This window comes from Oncorhynchus gorbuscha, linkage group LG05 (genome assembly GCF_021184085.1).
Source record: "Oncorhynchus gorbuscha isolate QuinsamMale2020 ecotype Even-year linkage group LG05, OgorEven_v1.0, whole genome shotgun sequence".
In the NCBI taxonomy this organism is placed as follows: domain Eukaryota; kingdom Metazoa; phylum Chordata; class Actinopteri; order Salmoniformes; family Salmonidae; genus Oncorhynchus; species Oncorhynchus gorbuscha.
This window is the reverse complement of record NC_060177.1, coordinates 41213857-41234591: the sequence shown is the minus strand read 5'-3', so window position 1 is coordinate 41234591 and position 20735 is coordinate 41213857. Positions and strand designations below refer to the sequence as shown.

General features: G+C 45.3%; 1 protein-coding gene across 1 annotated transcript in view; it reads left to right on the top strand.

Moving 5' to 3' along the window:
- The window catches only part of kif6 (kinesin family member 6), a 292827-nt gene that overhangs the window by 45419 nt on the left and 226673 nt on the right, over positions 1–20735 (top strand). Inside the window, exons 7-9 of the mRNA XM_046349915.1 lie at positions 8509–8715; positions 9090–9233; positions 10516–10602. Of these exons, the coding sequence (XP_046205871.1) occupies positions 8509–8715; positions 9090–9233; positions 10516–10602 (438 nt within the window). The remainder of the gene's footprint in view (positions 1–8508; positions 8716–9089; positions 9234–10515; positions 10603–20735) is intronic.

The following is a 20735-nucleotide window of genomic DNA, read 5'->3' as shown; positions in this document are numbered from 1 at the left end:
AAGAATCAACAATAAGTGGGACACAATCATGAAGTGGAACGACATTTATTGGATATTTCAAACTTTTTCAACAAATCAAAAAACAACTTTACATTCAGTGCAGCAAACTCTCTCCAGAAGTTCAGTGAGGATCTCTGAATGATCCAATGTTGACCAAAATGACTAATGATGATAAATACAATCCACCTGTGTGTAATCAAGTCTCTGTATAAATGCACCTGAACTGTGATAGTCTCAGAGGTCCGTTAAAAGAGAGAGCATTATGTTTGAAGCCTGGAATGTGGCAAAAGGTCTCAAAGTTTAAGGGGGCCAAATACTTTCGCAAGGCACTGTATATATATATATATATATATATATATTTGTAATAATGACAATTACAACAATAGTCAATGAACAATGAACACTTATTTTAAAGTAATATAATACATACAGTTGAAGTCGGAAGTTTACATACACTTAGATAACACATTTCTTGTTAACAAACTATAGTTTTGGCAAGTCGGTTAGGACATCTACTTTGTGCATGACACAAGTCATTTTTCCAACAATTGTTTACAGACAGATTATTTCACTTCACTGTCACAATTCCAGTGGTCAGAAGTTTACATACACTATGTTGACTGTGCCCTTAAACAGCTTGAAAATTCCAGAAAATGATGTCATGTCTTTAGAAGCTTCTGATAGGCTAATTGACATAACTTGAGTCAATTGGAGGTACCTGTGGATGTATTTTAAGGCCTACCTTCAAACTCAGTGCCTCTTTGCTTGACATCATGGGATCATCAGTAAAAATATTGTCGACCTCCACAAGTCTGGTTCATCCTTGGGAGCAATTTTCAAACGCCTGAAGGTGCCACATTCATCTGTACAAACAATAGTATGCAAGTATAAACACCATGGGACCACGCAGCCGTCAAACAGTTCAGGAAGGAGACGCGTTCTGTCTCCTAGAGATGAACATACTTTGGTGCGATAAGTGCAAATCAATCCCAGAACAACAGCAAAGGACCTTGTGAAGATGCTGGAGGAAACGGGTACAAAAGTATCTATATCCACTGTATAACGAGTCCTATACAGACAAAACCTGAATAGCCACTCAGCAAATAAGAAGTCACTGCTCCAAAACTGCCATAAAAAAACCAGACTACGGTTTGCAACTGCACATGGGGACAAAGATTGTACTTTTTGGAGAAATGTCTTCACGTCCGACAAAACAAAAATAGAACTGTTTGGCCATAATGACATGGAGGAATACGGGGGAGGCTTGCAAGCCCAAAGAACACCATCCCAACCGTGAAGCACGGGGGTGGTAGCATCATGTTGTGGGGGTGCTTTGCTGCAGGAGGGACTGGTACACTTTACCAATTAGATGGCATCACGAGGCAGGACAATTATGTGGATATATTGAAGCAACATCTCAAGACATCAGTCAGGAAGTTAAAGCTTGGTTGCAAATAGGTCTTCCAAATGGACAATGACCCCAAGCATACTTCCAAAGTTGGGGCAAAATGGCTTAAGGACAACAAAGTCAAGGTGTTGGAGTGGCCATCACAAAGCCCTGACCTCAATCCTATAGAAAATGTGTGGGCAGAAATGAAAAAGTATGTGCAAGCAAGAAGGTCTACAAACCTGACTCAGTTACACCAGCTCTGTCAGGAGGAATGGGCCAAAATTCACCCAACTTATTGTGGGAAGCTTGTGGAAGGCTACCCAAAATGTTTGACCCAAGTTAATTAATTTAAAGGCAATGCTACCAAATATTAATTGAGTGTATGTAAACTTCTGACCCACTGGGAATGTGATGAAAGAAATAAAAGCTGAAATAAATCATTCTCTCTACTATTATTCTGACTTTTCACATTCTTAAATTAAAGTGGTGATCCTAACTGACCTAAAACAGGACATTTTTACTAGGATTAAATGTCAGGAATTGTGAAAAACTGAGTTTAAATGTATTTGTCTACTGTGTATGTAAACTTCCGACTTCAACTGTTAATAAAATCTATTTTGTCTCAAATAAATAATGAAACATGCTCAATTTGGTTCAAATAATGAAAAAACAGTGTTGGAGAAGAAAGTACAAGTGCAATATGTGCCATGTATAGAAGCTAATGTTTAAGTTCCTTGCTCAAAACATATGAAAGCTGGTGGTTAAATATTCCCAGTTCTTCAATATTCCCAGTTAAGAAGATTTAGGTTGTAGTTGTTATAGGAATTATGACTCGTTGACTATTTCTCTCTGTGCCATTTGTATTTCATATACCTTTGGCTATTGGATGTTCTAATAGTCGCTTTAGTATTGCCATCCTCATCTCAGGAGTTGATCGGCTTGATGTCATAAACAGTGCTGTGAATCAAGCATTGCTAAGAGCTGCTGTCAAACGCAGTAAAGTTAGAATGAATGTTTACGAGCCTGCTGCTGCCTTCCACCGCTCAGTCAGACTGCTCTCAAATATCTGTCCCGACTTCTACCGACGGTAACTCCTCTCCCTGTTCGGGCGGTGCTCGGCGTCGCCGGTTTACTATCCGCCACCGATCCCTTTTTCCTTTTCTGGTTGTTTTGTCTGTGTTCCTTTTCACACCTGGTTTCATTAGCGTTTATTTCTGTGTGTATGTAGGGCACCTGTTGCCTGCCTTAGTTCGTGCGGGATTAAGCTTGTGTATATTTACGCTCGATTATCTTTGATGTTTATTGTTTTCACTATTACACACGTATATGTAAGTTTCGGAACTGAGTTTGTTCTTCCGTGCGTTTTGCACAAGTTTCTGATTCTTCGAGAGCGTAGTTTTTTGATTTAGGATTTTTGGATTGGCTTGCAAAGAGCCAGGTTGCCCAAATTGTTGCATGTACCCTGACTCTGCTTGCAATAAATGCAAGAGAAGTGACACAATTTCCCTAGTTAATATTGCCTGCTAACATGAAATTCTTTTAACTATGCAGGTTTAAATATTCAGGTTTGAAAAAATATATACACTGCTCAAAAGAATAAAGGGAACACTAAAATAACATCCTAGATCTGAATGAATGAAATATTCTTATTAAATACTTTTTCTTTACACAGTTGAATGTGCTGACAACAACAGTCCATAGCATCAATGCCTTCCTCTTGCAGGAACTGCTGACACACTCCAGCCACATAAGGTCTAGCATTGTCTTGCATTAGGAGGAACCCAGGGCCAACCTCACCAGCATATGGTCTCACAAAGGGTCTGAGGATCTCATCTCGGTACCTAATGGCAGTCAGGCTACCTCTGCCGAGCACATGGAGGGCTGTGCGGCCCCCCGAAGAAATGCCACCCCACACCATGACTGACCCACCACCAAACCGGTTATGCTGGAGAATGTTGCAGGCAGCAGAACATTCTCCACGGCGTCTCCAGACTCTGTCACGTCTGTCATGTGCTCAGTGTGAACCTGCTTTCATCTGTGAAGAGCACAGGGTGCCAGTGGCGAATTTGCCAAACTTGGTGTTCTCTGGCAAATGCCAAACGTCCTGCATGGTGTTGGGCTGTAAGCACAACCCCCACCTGTGTACGTCGGGCCCTCATGCCACCCTCATGGAGTCTGTTTCTGACCGTTTGAGCAGACACATGTACATTTGTGGCCTGCTGGAGGTCATTTTGCAGGCCTCTGGCAGTGCTCCTCCTGCTCCTCCTTGCACAAAGGCGGAGGTAGCAGTCCTGCTGCTGGGTTGTTGCCCTCCTACGGCCTCCTCCACGTCTCCTGATGTACTGGCCTGTCTCCTGGTAGCGCCTCCACGTTCTGGACACTACGCTGACAGACACAGCAAACCTTCTTGCCACAGCTCGCATTGATGTGCCATCCTGGATGAGCTGCACTACCTGAGCCACTTGTGTGGGTTGTAGACTCCGTCTCATGCTACCACTAGAGTGAAAGCACCGCCAGCATTCAAACGTGACCAAAACATCAGCCAGGAAGCATAGGAACTGAGAAGTGGTCTGTGGTTACCACCTGCAGAACCACTCCTTTATTGGGGGTGTCTTGCTAATTGCCTATAATTTCCACCTGTTTTCTATTCCATTTGCACAACAGCATGTGAAATTTATTGTCAATCAGTGTTGCTTCCTAAGTGGACAGTTTGATTTCACAGAAGTGTGATTGACTGGGAGTTACATTGTGTTGTTTAAGTGTTCCCTTTATTTTTTTGAGCAGTGTATGTTTTTCCCCTGTCTGTTTTTGTATGTTTATGGGGTTGGTCTGGTCTAGATGTTTTAATGTTTATGGTTGCCTAGATTGGTTCTCAATCAGAGGCAGCTGTTTATCGTTGTCTCTGTCTGGGGACCATATTTAGGTAGCCATATTCCTTGGGTATTTCGTGGGTTATTGTCTATGTGTTGTTGCCTGTGTCAGCACTCAGTTTATATAGCTTCACGTTCGTTTTGTTATTTTGTAAGTTTGTTTAGTGTTTCTTCGTTTTATTACAAGAAGAATGTATTCACATCACGCTGCGCCTTGGTGTCCTCCTTTCAACGAACGTGACACGGAGATGGTTTGTGTGTAATGTGCATGTATAATGTTGGTGTGTGACGGGTTTTGTACCCACTTTTGTATATTTTTGTTTTTGGAGTTTTATCAGCATTTATTAAACAACTCTGTTTTTACCAAGTTAATTTTCCTGTGCCTGACTTCCCTGCCACCAACACACGGCCATTACATTTATGCAACACAGGACAAGATAGTGCCCCCTAGCTTCAAGAGGTTTTAACTATTTTTATGTTTGGAAAAATAACCTTCCCAAAGTAAACGGCCTATTCCTCAGGACCAGATGCTAGAATATTCATATAATTGACAGATTAGAATAGAAAACACTTTAAAGTTTCCAAAACTGTCAGAATATTGTCTGTGAGTATAACAGAACTGATGTTGCAGGCGAAACCCTGAGTAAAATCAAACCAGGAAGTGACTTCTATTTTGAAAACTCCATGTTCCATAACCTCCCATTGCTCCATTTAAAGGGATATCAACCGGATTCATTTTTCTATCGCTTCCTCAAGGTGTCAACAGCCTTTAGACATAGTTTCAGGCTTTTATTTTGAAGAATGAGCGTGAACGACCACATTGCGTAAGTGGATAGGTGGGTGCTCTCAGAGTGAATTGTGCGCAAAAGAAGGCGGCCATAGTTTGTCCAGGTCCTAGTGAAAAGCCAACTGTCTCGGTTGATATATTATCGAATAGATATTTGAAAAACACCCAGAGGATTGATTATAAAACACGTCTTGCATGTTTCTGTGGACATTATGGATATAATTTGGAATTTTTGTCTGCGTTGTCGTGACCGCTCTTTCCGGTGGATTCCTGGGCATAACGCACCAAACTAACGGAGGTATTTGGATATAAAAAACATCTTTATAAAACAAAAGGAACATTAGACAACAAACTGGGAGTCTCGTGAGTGAAACCATCCGAAGATCATCAAAGGTAAACGATTAATTTGATTGCTTTTCTGATTTTCGTGACCAAGTTACCTGATGCTAAGTGTACTTATTGTTTTGTCGAGCGATACACTTACACAAATGCTTGTATTGCTTTCGCTGTAAAGCATCATTTCAAAATCTGAGACAACAGGTATGGCACTTGGGATTTCATGAATATGAATATTTTCTAGTAATATTATTTGAATGTGGCGCTATGCTATTCAGCGTTGCTGATGACAATTATCCCGGATCCGGTATGGGTGGTTCAGAGGCGTAGTAATATCATCAATCATGTGTAGTTAACTAGCAATTATGTGAAGATTAATATTTTTTTATGTGGTAAGTTTAATGCTAGCTAGCACCTTACCTTGGCTCCTTGCTGCACTCGCGTAACAGGTGATCAGCCTACTTCGCAGTTTCCTCGTGGAATGCAATGTAATCTGCGTCCATAAATGCTGATTACCAATTGTTATGAACACTTGAAGTTGGCCATAAGCAGCGGCTTAGACCGCTGGTGCACCCCTGGTGACATGAGGAATATTTTAACTGATGTGCTGGTTTTTGCATCACTGATTATTTGGACTAATCACAATTTTGTGGTGGTGTACCTACATGTACACTTTTTGACTTTCGGAAAGGGGAGGGCTTAATTCGGCCCATGGACTTGGCTGAGATGATATCAGAGTGGGTGTGGGTGTGGACTCCAAAGAGGATGGTTCCACCACTTGCACTAGGCCAAACTGTGTCTGTCTGTCTTGTCCTGTTCCCTGACTCTCTCTGGGCCCACCGCTATTTTTAACCCTCAGAAAATCACCCTCAGCATTTTTGTACATCCCCGACCAGATGTTTATTGCTCGTCATTCACACATGTCAGGGCTTTGATGTTGTCCTTCCCACTGAGGGGAAAGGAGGGATAGGGAGAGAGAGCATGTCCTTGTGGTGATGATGTACTAGCTGGTGTATACACTGAGTATACAAAACATTAGGAACACCTTCCTAATATTGAGTTGCACCCCCTTTTGCCCTCAGAACAGCCTCAATTTGTTGGGACATGGCCTCTAGAAGGTGTTGAAAGCGCTCCACAGGTCAACAATTCCTTCGACCCCACAGGTCAACTGCTTCCCGCAATTGTGTCAAGTTTGCTGGTTGTCTATTCTTGATACACACGGTAAACTGTTGAGTGTGAAAAACCCAGCAGCGTTGCAGTTCTTGACACAAACCTGTGCGCCTGGCACCTACTACCATACCCTGTTCAAAGGCACTTCCATGTTTTGTCTTGCCCAACCTCTGAATGGCACACATACACAATCCATGTCTCCAATTTCTTTATATATATATTTTTTTATTTTTTACCTTTTATTTAACCAGGCAAGTCAGTTAAGAACAAATTCTTATTTTCAATGACGGCCTAGGAACAGTGGGTTAAATTCCTGTTCAGGGGCAGAACGACAGATTTGTACCTTGTGAGCTCGGGGGTTTGAACTTGCAACCTTCCGGTTACTAGTCCAACACTCTAACCACTAGGCTACCCTGCCGCCCCCAATTGTCTCAAGGCCTAAAAATCCTTCTTTAAGCTGTCTCCTCACCTTAAACTTCACTGTTTGAAATGGATTTAACATGCAAAATCAATAAGGGATCATATCTTTCATCTGGTAAGTCTATGTCATGGAAAGAGCAGGTGTCCTTAATTTTTTGTATATAGTGTAAATTACGGAGGTATAATAAGAACTGGAGCCTGCATTCAAGATGTCCGCCCATTGTTTGCAAGGTAATCTACTCACGTTCGCATATGCCGATTCATGGACCGTCTATATACGGGTTGCATCCGGTTTATTCGGACCAACATCACATTGTCCATTAACACTTGGGAGCTGCAACGACATCATCATCCAAAAACTAGGCAGACATTAGATACATTTTTAAGGTTGATATCTGTGAATGATGAAGAAAAATAATCGGCCTCCGCGACAGTTATAATTCATTGGATGTTTTGTTCACAAAGATGATGAATAAAGTGTTTTATTAGGAATTTTCTAGTCTGACTTATCTATGTGGTTGTGAATGGAAATTGTCTTTCTGGGCTGAGCGTCAGTTGAACTGCAGTACCGAAGCAAAACTGTAGGAGCAGTCGAGACCATGCTTCTCGACCAGAACCCTGGTCCCTTGATATAGACGGGGAAATACACCGTCCCCTGTCTTTTGATCTGGTATAAGCAGAAGTCGTCTTTGTAATGTCAAACTGATTTGTTTTCATGGAGGACTGGCCTGAATTGTGAGGATGACCATGGGTGGCTTTTGACAAACAAAAAAATATTCCTCATGTCGTACTCCGGTGGGAGAAGTTTGATCCAAATTGGATGTTGGTACTTTACCGTATTTTTTGAATATTACATTAATCCTATACATTTAAATTGCCAATTTTGGTGCAATCAATTATCTTAATTTCTCCAAGATAAAATTACATTTCAGCAAAATAATGTTTCAGGAATGCAAATCTTACCAATTTCATAGCAATCTGAGATGGTGGGTGTTGTGGCTTGCTGAAATGACATGGGAATGCCTGTAGTAAGATGGTAAGATGCCTCTTTCTCAATTCGTCTTTCTGCGATTCCTCGCTCTTATCTCCTTGCCTCCTGTTTAACCATATTGGAGAAGGTCCAATGTCCCTCTACGCAGAACTTCTCATCAAATGCCTTTTGTAAAGGTTAGGAGAGAGGATGCAAAGAATTGAGGAAATATGAATTTAGAAAGAGCTTGTGTCAATGTCTGGACAGTCATTTCAGGCATTTCGTGTTGTGGGGGTGTTTTTCGACAGTACCTACTAGAGAGCACATTGCAGAAATGATTGGTGTTTAGGCCTAGATGCAAAGTGTGGGTACCATCATTATGCCTGCCTCTCTCTCTCTCTCTCTCTCTCTGTCTCCCTTCCCTCTATCTCCTCTCTCTCACCTCTTCTTTCTCTGTGTCAGTTTGCATACCTTTTATTTTGAAGAGGAGTAAATACTTATATTGGGTATACAACCTCTCTACCTCCCGCTCTCTGCCCCTTTTCTCTACTTCTTCCCTCCCCAGACCCCTATGAACCAGGCATCCACGCGTTCTCACTGCATCTTCACCATGCACCTGTGTGGCCGTGAGCCCGGCTCGATCACCGTGCGGCGTTCCAAGCTACATCTGGTGGACCTGGCAGGCTCGGAGCGGGTGGGCAAGACAGGCGTGTGTGGGCAGCTGCTCACAGAGGCCAAGTACATCAACCTGTCACTGCACTACCTGGAGCAGGTCAGAGTTCAGAGGTCACATGGGGTTTAAATAGGGAGGGGAACAAGGTCATACAAGGGGGAGAGCAGAGAGGAGGAGGAGGAGGGTTGTTGTGGGTTTTACGCATACTCCCTCACAGACATAGAAGATGTGTCCTGGTGTCGTAGAAAAGTTCCTAGCCATTCTATGTTTGATGTCATCCTTCTGAATGCACCTTAAATCTCTGAACAATTCATAGTTGGAGTATTTCTGTCCATCAGCCGAAATGCTTGTTTTTGCACTTGTTGCCTCTTAATGAATAAAATAGCATAAAAGAATGCGGAACCTGTATACGTCTGATCTAGTACTCAAATTCCTCTTCGTCTTCCCCTTTCTTCCCTCTCTCTCTGAGTCAGGTCATCATTGCTCTCTCAGAGAAGAACCGCTTGCACATTCCCTACCGAAATTCCATGATGACGTCGGTGCTGCGGGACAGCCTGGGAGGGAACTGCATGACCACCATGATCGCCACTGTGTCTGTGGACAAGAGAAATGTTGATGTAAGTGTTCCCCATTCACCATGGGCCAAATCCTATAGTTTGTAACCAGCGAACATTTGGTGCAAATTTCCCATTGACATTAAAGACCCAATTTTTTATTCTGAAAAGCGTCTGCACCTTTAATGCATGATTTATAGAAGTCAAACTTTTGGATTTCAAGTTAGGTTGTGGAAAAAAAAACATGGAAACAATTGGGTAAACGAGGGACAACAAAATGACAATGCCTTGCAACATTTACCTAGAGCTAACTCTGCAGATAGCACTACTGGGTGATTTGAAAAGACATAGTCAATCAATCAATATTATAATAATACTTTTACCAAAAATGTTAATCTATAATTTACAATCTGTAGAAACTCTGAGAATAGAAAGGTTATTTTGTGAAACATCATTTGAAAAATATATGGCTAATAGAAATCCAATATGGATGGTGTAAAGAGATATAGATGGGAGGGGTTGAATGGAGCTGAAGGGCAGGACTAATAACAACAAGATAACTAATGTAAATTGTATATTGGTTCAGAACGTTTGTGAAACAGCACAGTTAAAAATATATGGCAACTTGAAATCAAACTGGATAGTCTTCAGAAATAGATTGGAGGGGTTGAAGGTAGCGGAAGGACAGGAGTAAAAACAAACAAAAGATAACAATTGTAAAATAGATTGTGTCCTTTAAATGTATATAGTATGCATAAGCTGGAAGTAAGTGTTGTTGTTCATTAGTTTACTCCAATTAGTGGAGGGGTTGTAGGGTTTGTGGAAAATTGTAAAGGAAAATATATTTACATTTATAAAAACCTGTTTTCGCTTGGACATTATTGGTTATTGTGTGTAGATTACTGAAAAAAAAAAAAAAAAAAAAAAAAAATTGAATTATAATCTTATTTTAGAACAAGGCTGTAACGTAACAAAATGTGGACAAAGTCAAGGGATCTGAATATATTTACTTTTTTTATGGGGGTTTGGAAATGATGCAGACATGCAGTTACAATCTATCTACAATATTAAAGCTGATCTACCCCCCCCACAAAAAAAATATATGACAATGCCTCCATCTACAGAGCATAGTATTTATGACCTTAAATGCTGTCGCAGGGACAGTTTTTGTCTTTAGTTGGATGGGGTTAAGATCAAGTCTGTGTTAGGGAAAGCTTGAATTATTTGTTTAGTTCATTAAGGAACTGTAATTGGAAATGAGGAAATTATAGCCATCCAGATTCAACTATCTCACTGTCTCTCTCTTTCCCTCCTCTCTTCCTCTCCTCTTTCCTCTGTCTATCAGGAATCCATCTCCACATGTCGCTTTGCCCAGCGGGTCGCTCTGATCAGGAACGAGGCTCTGCTGAATGAAGAGATGGACCCTGCCCTGGTCTGTCTGTCCGTTCATCCGTCTGTCTCTCAGTATTTGTCTGGCTTTCTGTCTGTCTGTCTACCCATTCGTTAGCCTGTCTGTCACTATTGGCCTGTCCGTCCATCCATTCTTACATTTGTCCATCCTTACATTTGTCCTTCCTTGTGTTTGTCCATCTGGTGTGTCCTCTCCTGGCCTCCGTCACCCAGGATGAGTCCCCCCCCCCCCTCGTCTGTGTGGTATTTTGACTGTTGCACAGGGCTGTTTGTGTTCTAGTGCTGTGTGTATGCTAGAATGCATTTTTCAGCCCAATACCTCAAGTCACAACCTTTTCTTTGGATATAGCCAGTTGGTGAAGGAACATACTTCAGCGTGTGTACACATTAACGCGCACACACACACACACACACACACACACACACACACACACACACACACACACACACACACACACACACACACACACACACACACACACACACACACACACACACACACACACACACACACACACACACACACACACACACACAGGCTTGCCGCTTGATGAAGATTAATTAGAGGCCATATTTTCTGGTGGTGCTGTTTCAATGACAAACAGATGTATGCAAAGAGACAATGTGCGCTCATTGATTGCTTTTCGAAAAACCTTGAGGGGAAATTTTGGTGCTCCAAGTAAAAAAAAAAACTGTACAGAATTATATAGCAATTCAAGTCTTCTTTCTGTGGAAACAGTAGGTCAAGTGGGGTACTGTGGATGATCTGTGCTCCCCCCACAACCTTGAAACTATAAGTATATTTTCAACCCTCTCTTTCTCTCATTTCCCTCTCTTCCCCCTCCTTCCCTGTTTCTCGCTCTCTATGTTGCCCCTGGGCTTAAAACAATGACGTCAATTATGCATCTTTAAATAGGCATATCTGTTGGCAGACCCGGTTGTCTCTTCATAGGCGTCTGCACCCTGCCCAAAGGACAAACCTGGAGGAAACACTGACCATGATATGTGTATTATTGTACGGGGCTTGGCTGGCATTACCAAACCCTGCAGAGGTATTTTTAAGAGAGTCTGCGGCTGTCCGTTAATTGAGATGGTGTCTGGGCTGGCTGGTTTAAGTTGAGTAGTAGCTGCCCTTTCAGCTCTGGGTAGTAGTGTACTATTCTGCAGGTCTTTTCTCCAGAGAAAGCTTTCTCACTCACTCACTCACTGGACACACTCACTCACTCACTCACTCACTGGACACACTCACTCACTGGACACACTCACTCACTGGACACACTCACTCACTGGACTCACTCACTCACTGGACTCACTCACTCACTGGACTCACTCACTCACTCACTCACTGGACTCACTCACTCACTGGACTCACTCACTCACTGGACACACACACTCAATGGACTCACTCACTCACTGGACTCACTCACTCAATGGACTCACTCACTCAATGGACTCACTCACTCACTGGACTCACTCACTCACTGGACTCACTCACTCACTCACTGGACTCACTCACTCACTGGAGTCACTCATTCACTGGACTCACTCCCTCACTCACTGGACACACTCACTCACTCACTCACTGGACTCACTCACTCACTGGACTCACTCACTGGACTCACTCACTCACTGGACTCACTCATTCACTCACTCACTCCCTCACTCACTGGACACACTCACTGGACACTCACTCACTCACTGGACACACTCACTCACTTACTCACTGGACACACTCACTCACTGAACACACTCACTCACTGGACACACTCACTCACTGGACACACTCACTCAATGGACACACTCACTCACTGGACACACTCACTGGATACACTCACTCAATGGACTCACTCACTCACTCACTCACTCACTCACTCACTCACTCACTCACTCACTCACTCACTCACTCACTCACTCACTCACTCACTCATTCACTCACTCACTCACTGGACACACTCACTCACTGGACACACTCACTGGACTCACTCACTCACTGGACTCACTCACTCACTGGACTCACTCACTGGACTCACTCACTCAATGGATACACTCACTCAATGGACACACTCACTCACTGGACTCACTCACTCACTGGACTCACTCACTCACTGGACTCACTCACTCAATTGACTCACTCACTCAATGGACACACTCACTCAATGGACACACTCACTCACTCACTCACTCACTCACTCACTGGACACACTCACTCACTCATTCACTGGACACACTCACTCAATGGACTCACTCATTCACTGGACTCACTCACTCACTCACTCACTCACGCACTGGACACACTCACTCACGCACTGGACACCCTCATTCACTCACTCACTGGACACCCTCACTCACTCATTCACTGGACACCCTCACTCACTCATTCACTGGACACACTCATTCACTGGACACACTCATTCACTGGACACACTCATTCACTGGACACACTCACTCACTGGACACACTCTCACTCATTCACTCACGCACTGGACACACTCACTCACTCACGCACTGGACACCCACACTCACTCACTCACTAGACTCACTCACTCACTCACTCACTCACTCACTCACTCACTCACTCACTCACTCACTGTTTTCACTCACTAGACACACTCACTCACTGGACTCACTCACTCAATGGACTCACTCACTCACTGGACACACTCACTGGACTCACTCACTCACTGGACTCACTCACTCAATGGACACACTCACTCAATGGACACACTCACTCACTGGACTCACTCATTCACTCACTGGACTCACTCACTGTACACACTCACTCACTTACTCACTGGACACACTCACTCACTGAACACACTCACTCACTGGACACACTCACTCAATGGACTCACTCATTCAATGGATACACTCACTCAATGGACACACTCACTCACTGGACTCACTCACTCACTGGACTCACTCACTCAATGGATACACTCACTCAATGGATACACTCACTCAATGGACACACTCACTCACTGGACTCACTCACTCACTGGACTCACTCACTCACTGGACTCACTCACTCAATGGACTCACTCACTCAATGGACTCACTCACTCAATGGACACACTCACTCAATGGACACACTCACTCAATGGACTCACTCACTCACTGGACTCACACACTCATCACTCACTCACTCACTCACTCACTCACTCACTCACTCACTCACTCACTCACTCACTCACTCACTCACTCACTCACTCACTCACTCACTGGACTCACTCATTCACTGGACTCACTCATTCACTGGACTCACTCATTCACTCACTCACTCACTCACTCACCACCACTCACTCACTCACTCACTCACTCACTCACGCACTGGACACACTCACTCACGCACTGGACACCCTCACTCACTCACTCACTCACTGGACACACTCACTCACTCATTCACTGGACACACTCATTCACTGGACACACTCATTCACTGGACACACTCATTCACTCACTGTTTTCACTCACTAGACACACTCACTCACTGGACACACTCACTCACTGGACACACTCACTGGACACACTCACTGGACTCACTCACTGGACTCACTGGACTCACTCACTGGACACACTCACTCACTTACTCACTGGACACACTCACTCACTGAACACACTCACTCACTGGACACACTCACTCACTGGACACACTCACTCAATGGACACACTCACTCACTGGACACACTCACTGGATTCACTCACTCAATGGATACACTCACTCAATGGACACACTCACTCACTGGACTCACTCACTCAATTGACTCACTCACTCAATGGACACACTCACTCAATGGACACACTCACTCAATGGACACACTCACTCACTCATTCACTCACTCACTCACTCATTCACTCACTCACTCAATGGACTCACTCATTCAATGGACTCACTCATTCACCAGGCACTCACTCACTCACTCACTCACTCACTCACTCACTCACTCACTCACTCACTCACTCACTCACTCAATCACTCACTCACTCACTCACTCACTCACTCACTCACTCACTCACTCACTCACTCACGCACTGGACACCCTCATTCACTCACTCACTGGACACACTCACTCACTCATTCACTGGACACACTCATTCACTGGACACACTCATTCACTGGACACACTCACTCACTGGACACACTCTCTCACTCATTCACTCACGCACTGGACACCCTCACTCACTCACTCACTGGACACACTCACTCATTCATTGGACACACTCACTCACTAGACACTCACTCACTCACTCACTCACTCACTCACCACTCACTCACCTCACTCACTCACTCACCACTCACTCACTCACTCACTCACTGTTTTCACTCACTGGACACACTCACTCACTGGACTCACTCACTCAATGGACTCACTCACTCACTCACTCACTCACTCACCACTCACCACCACTCACTCACTCACTCACCACTCACCACCACCACCACTCACTGGACTCACTCACTCATTCACTGTTTTCACTCACTGGACACACTCACTCACTGGACACACTCACTGGACTCACTCACTCACTGGACTCACTCACTCAATGGATACACTCACTCAATGGATACACTCACTCAATGGACACACTCACTCACTGGACTCACTCACTCACTGAACTCACTCACTCACTGGACTCACTCACTCACTGGACTCACTCACTCAATGGACTCACTCACTCAATGGACTCACTCACTCAATGGACTCACTCACTCAATGGACTCACTCACTCAATGGACTCACTCACTCAATGGACACACTCACTCAATGGACACACTCACTCAATGGACTCACTCACTCACTGGACTCACTCACTCATCACTCACTCACTCACTCACTCACTCACTCACTCACTCACTCACTCACTCACTCACTCACTCACTCACCACTCACTCACTCACTCAATGGACTCACTCACTCAATCACTCACTCACTCAATGGTCTCACTCACTCATTCATGGACTCACTCATTCACTGGACTCACTCATTCTCACTCACTCACTCACTCACTCACTCACTCACTCACTCACTCACTCACTCACTCACTCACTCACTGGACTCACTCATTCACTGGACACACTCACTCATTCACTGGACACCCTCACTCACTCACCACCACTCACTCACTCACTCACTCACTCACCACCACTCACCACTCACTCACTCACTCACTCACGCACTCACTCACGCACTGGACACACTCACTCACACACTGGACACCCTCACTCACTCACTCATTCACTGGACACACTCATTCACTGGACACACTCATTCACTGGACACACTCATTCACTCACTGTTTTCACTCACTAGACACACTCACTCACTGGACACACACTCACTCACTCACTGGACACACTCACTGGACACACTCACTGGACTCACTGGACTCACTCACTCACTCACTCACTCACTCACTCACTTCACTCACTCACTCACTGGACTCACTCACTCACTCACACTCACTGGACACACTCACTCACTGGAACACACTCACTCACTGGACACACTCACTCACTGGACACACTCACTCAATGGACACACTCACTCACTGGACACACTCACTGGATTCACTCACTCAATGGATACACTCACTCAATGGACACACTCACTCACTGGACTCACTCACTCAATTGACTCACTCACTCAATGGACACACTCACTCAATGGACACACTCACTCAATGGACACACTCACTCAATGGACTCACTCACTCACTCACTCACGCACTGGACACACTCACTCACGCACTGGACACCCTCATTCACTCACTCACTGGACACACTCACTCACTCATTCACTGGACACACTCATTCACTGGACACACTCATTCACTGGACACACTCATTCACTGGACACACTCACTCACTGGACACACTCTCTCAGTCATTCACTCACGCACTGGACACCCTCACTCACTCACTCACTGGACACACTCACTCATTCATTGGACACACTCACTCACTAGACTCTCACTCACTCACTCACTCACTCACTCACTCACTCACTCACTGTTTTCACTCACTAGACACACTCACTCACTGGACTCACTCACTCAATGGACTCACTCACTCACTCACTCACACTCACTCACTCAGTCACTCACTCACTCACTCACTCACTCACTCACTCACTCACTCACTCACACTGTTTTCACTCACTGGACTCACTCACTCATTCACTGTTTTCACTCACTGGACACACTCACTCACTAGACACACTCACTCACTGGACACACTCACTCACTCACTCACTCACTCACTCACTCACTCACTCACTCACTCACTCACTCACTCACTGGACTCACTCACTCACTGTTTTCACTCACTAGACACACTCACTCACTGGACACACTCACTCACTGGACACTCACTCACTCACTCACTGGACTCACTCACTCACTCACTCACTGGACTCACTCATTCACTCACTGGACTCACTCATTCACTCACTGGACTCACTCACTGGACTCACTCACTCACTGGACTCACTCACTCACTGGACTCACTCACTCACTCACTGGACACACTCACTCACTCACTCACTCACTCACTCACTCACTCACTCACTCACTCACGCACTGGACATACTCACTCACGCACTGGACACCCTCACTCACTCACTCACTCACTGGACACACTCACTCACTCATTCACTGGACACACTCATTCACTGGACACACTCATTCACTCACTGTTTTCACTCACTAGACACACTCACTCAATGGACTCACTCACTCACTGGACACACTCACTCACTGGACACACTCACTGGACTCACTCACTCACTGTACACACTCACTCACTGGACTCACTCATTCACTCACTGGACTCACTCACTGGACACACTCACTCCTCACTTACTCACTGGACACACTCACTCACTGAACACACTCACTCACTGGACACACTCACTCACTGGACACACTCACTCAATGGACACACTCACTCACTGGACACACTCACTGGATACACTCACTCAATGGACACACTCACTCACTCACTCACTCACTCACTCACTCACTCACTCACTCACTCACTCACTCATTCACTGGACACACTCATTCACTGGACACACTCATTCACTGGACACACTCACTCACTGGACACACTCTCTCACTCATTCACTCACGCACTGGACACCCTCACTCACTCACGCACTGGACACCCTCACTCACTCACTCACTGGACACACTCACTCATTCATTGGACACACTCACTCACTAGACACACTCACTCACTCACTCACTCACTCACTCACTCACTCACTCACTCACTCACTCACTCACTCACTCACTGTTTTCACTCACTAGACACACTCACTCACTGGACTCACTCACTCAATGGACTCACTCACTCACTGGACACACTCACTGGACTCACTCACTCACTGGACTCACTCACTCAATGGACACACTCACTCAATAGACACACTCACTCACTGGACTCACTCATTCACTCACTGGACTCACTCACTGTACACACTCACTCACTTACTCACTGGACACACTCACTCACTGAACACACTCACTCACTGGACACACTCACTCAATGGACTCACTCATTCACTGGACACACTCACTCACTGGACACACTCACTGGACCCACTCACTCACTGGACTCACTCACTCAATGGATACACTCACTCAATGGATACACTCACTCAATGGACACACTCACTCACTGGACTCACTCATTCACCAGGCACTCACTCACTCACTCACTCACTCACTCACTCACTCACTCACTCACTCACTCACTCACTCACTCACTCACTCACTCACTCACTGGACTCACTCACTCATTCACTGTTTTCACTCACTGGACACACTCACTCACTAGACACACTCACTCACTCACTCACTCACTCACTCACTCACTCACTCACTCACTCACTCACTCATGCACTGGACATACTCACTCACGCACTGGACACCCTCACTCACTCACTCACTCACTGGACACACTCACTCACTCATTCACTGGACACACTCATTCACTGGACACACTCATTCACTCACTGTTTTCACTCACTAGACACACTCACTCAATGGACTCACTCACTCACTGGACACACTCACTCACTGGACACACTCACTGGACTCACTCACTCACTGTACACACTCACTCACTGGACTCACTCATTCACTCACTGGACTCACTCACTGGACACACTCACTCACTTACTCACTGGACACACTCACTCACTGAACACACTCACTCACTGGACACACTCACTCACTGGACACACTCACTCAATGGACACACTCACTCACTGGACACACTCACTGGATACACTCACTCAATGGACACACTCACTCACTCACTCACTCACTCACTCACTCACTCACTCACTCACTCACTGGACTCACTCACTCATTCACTGTTTTCACTCACTGGACACACTCACTCACTAGACACACTCACTCACTGTACACACTCACTCACTCACTCACTCACTCACTCACTCACTCACTCACCACTCACTCACTCACTCTGGACTCACTCACTCACTGTTTTCACTCACTAGACACACTCACTCACTGGACACACTCACTCACTGGACACACTCACTGGACTCACTCACTCACTGTACACACTCACTCACTGGACTCACTCATTCACTCACTGGACTCACTCATTCACTCACTGGACTCACTCACTGGACTCACTCACTCACTGGACTCACTCATTCACTGGACTCACTCACTCACTCACTCACTCACTCACTCACTCACTCACTCACTCACTCACGCACTGGACATACTCACTCACGCACTGGACACCCTCACTCACTCACTCACTCACTGGACACACTCACTCACTCATTCACTGGACACACTCATTCACTGGACACACTCATTCACTCACTGTTTTCACTCACTAGACACACTCACTCAATGGACTCACTCACTCACTGGACACACTCACTCACTGGACACACTCACTGGACTCACTCACTCACTTTACACACTCACTCACTGGACTCACTCATTCACTCACTGGACTCACTCACTGGACACACTCACTCACTGAACACACTCACTCACTGGACACACTAACTCAATGGACACACTCACTCAATGGACACACTCACTCACTGGACACACTCACTCACTGGACACACTCACTGGATACACTCACTCAATGGACACATTCACTCACTCACTCACTCACTCACTCACTCACTCACTCACTCACTCACTCACTCACTCACTCACTCACTGGACACACTCACTCACTGGACTCACTCACTCACTGGACTCACTCACTCACTGGACTCACTCACTCAATGGATACACTCACGCACTGGACACCCTCACTCACTCACTCACTCACTGGACACACTCACTCACTCATTCACTGGACACACTCATTCACTGGACACACTCATTCACTCACTGTTTTCACTCACTAGACACACTCACTCAATGGACTCACTCACTCACTCACTCACTCACTCACTCACTCACTCACTCACTCACTCAATGGACTCACTCACTCAATGGACTCACTCATTCACCAGGCACTCACTCACTCACTCACTCACTCACTCACTCACTCACTCACTCACTCACCACTCACTCACTCACTCACTCACTCACTCACTCACTGGACACATTCACTCACTGGACTCACTCATTCACTGGATCACACTCACTCACCACTCACTCACTCACTCACTCACGCACTGGACACACTCACTCACGCACTGGACACCATTCATTCACTCACTCACTGGACACCCTCACTCACTCATTCACTGGACACACTCATTCACTGGACACACTCATTCACTGGACACACTCATTCACTGGACACACTCACTCACTGGACACACTCACTCACTCACTCACTCACTCACTGGACACACTCACTCACTCACTCACTCACTGGACACACTCATTCACTCACTGTTTTCACTCACTAGACACACTCACTCACTGGACTCACTCACTCACTGGACTCACTCACTCACTCACTCACTGGACACTCACTCACTGGACTCACTCACTCACTGGACACACTAGACACACTCACTCACTGGACACACTCACTCACTCACACTCACTCACTGGACACACTCACTCACTCACTCTGGACTCACTCACTCACTGGACTCACTCACTCAATGGACTCACTCACTCAATGGACTCACT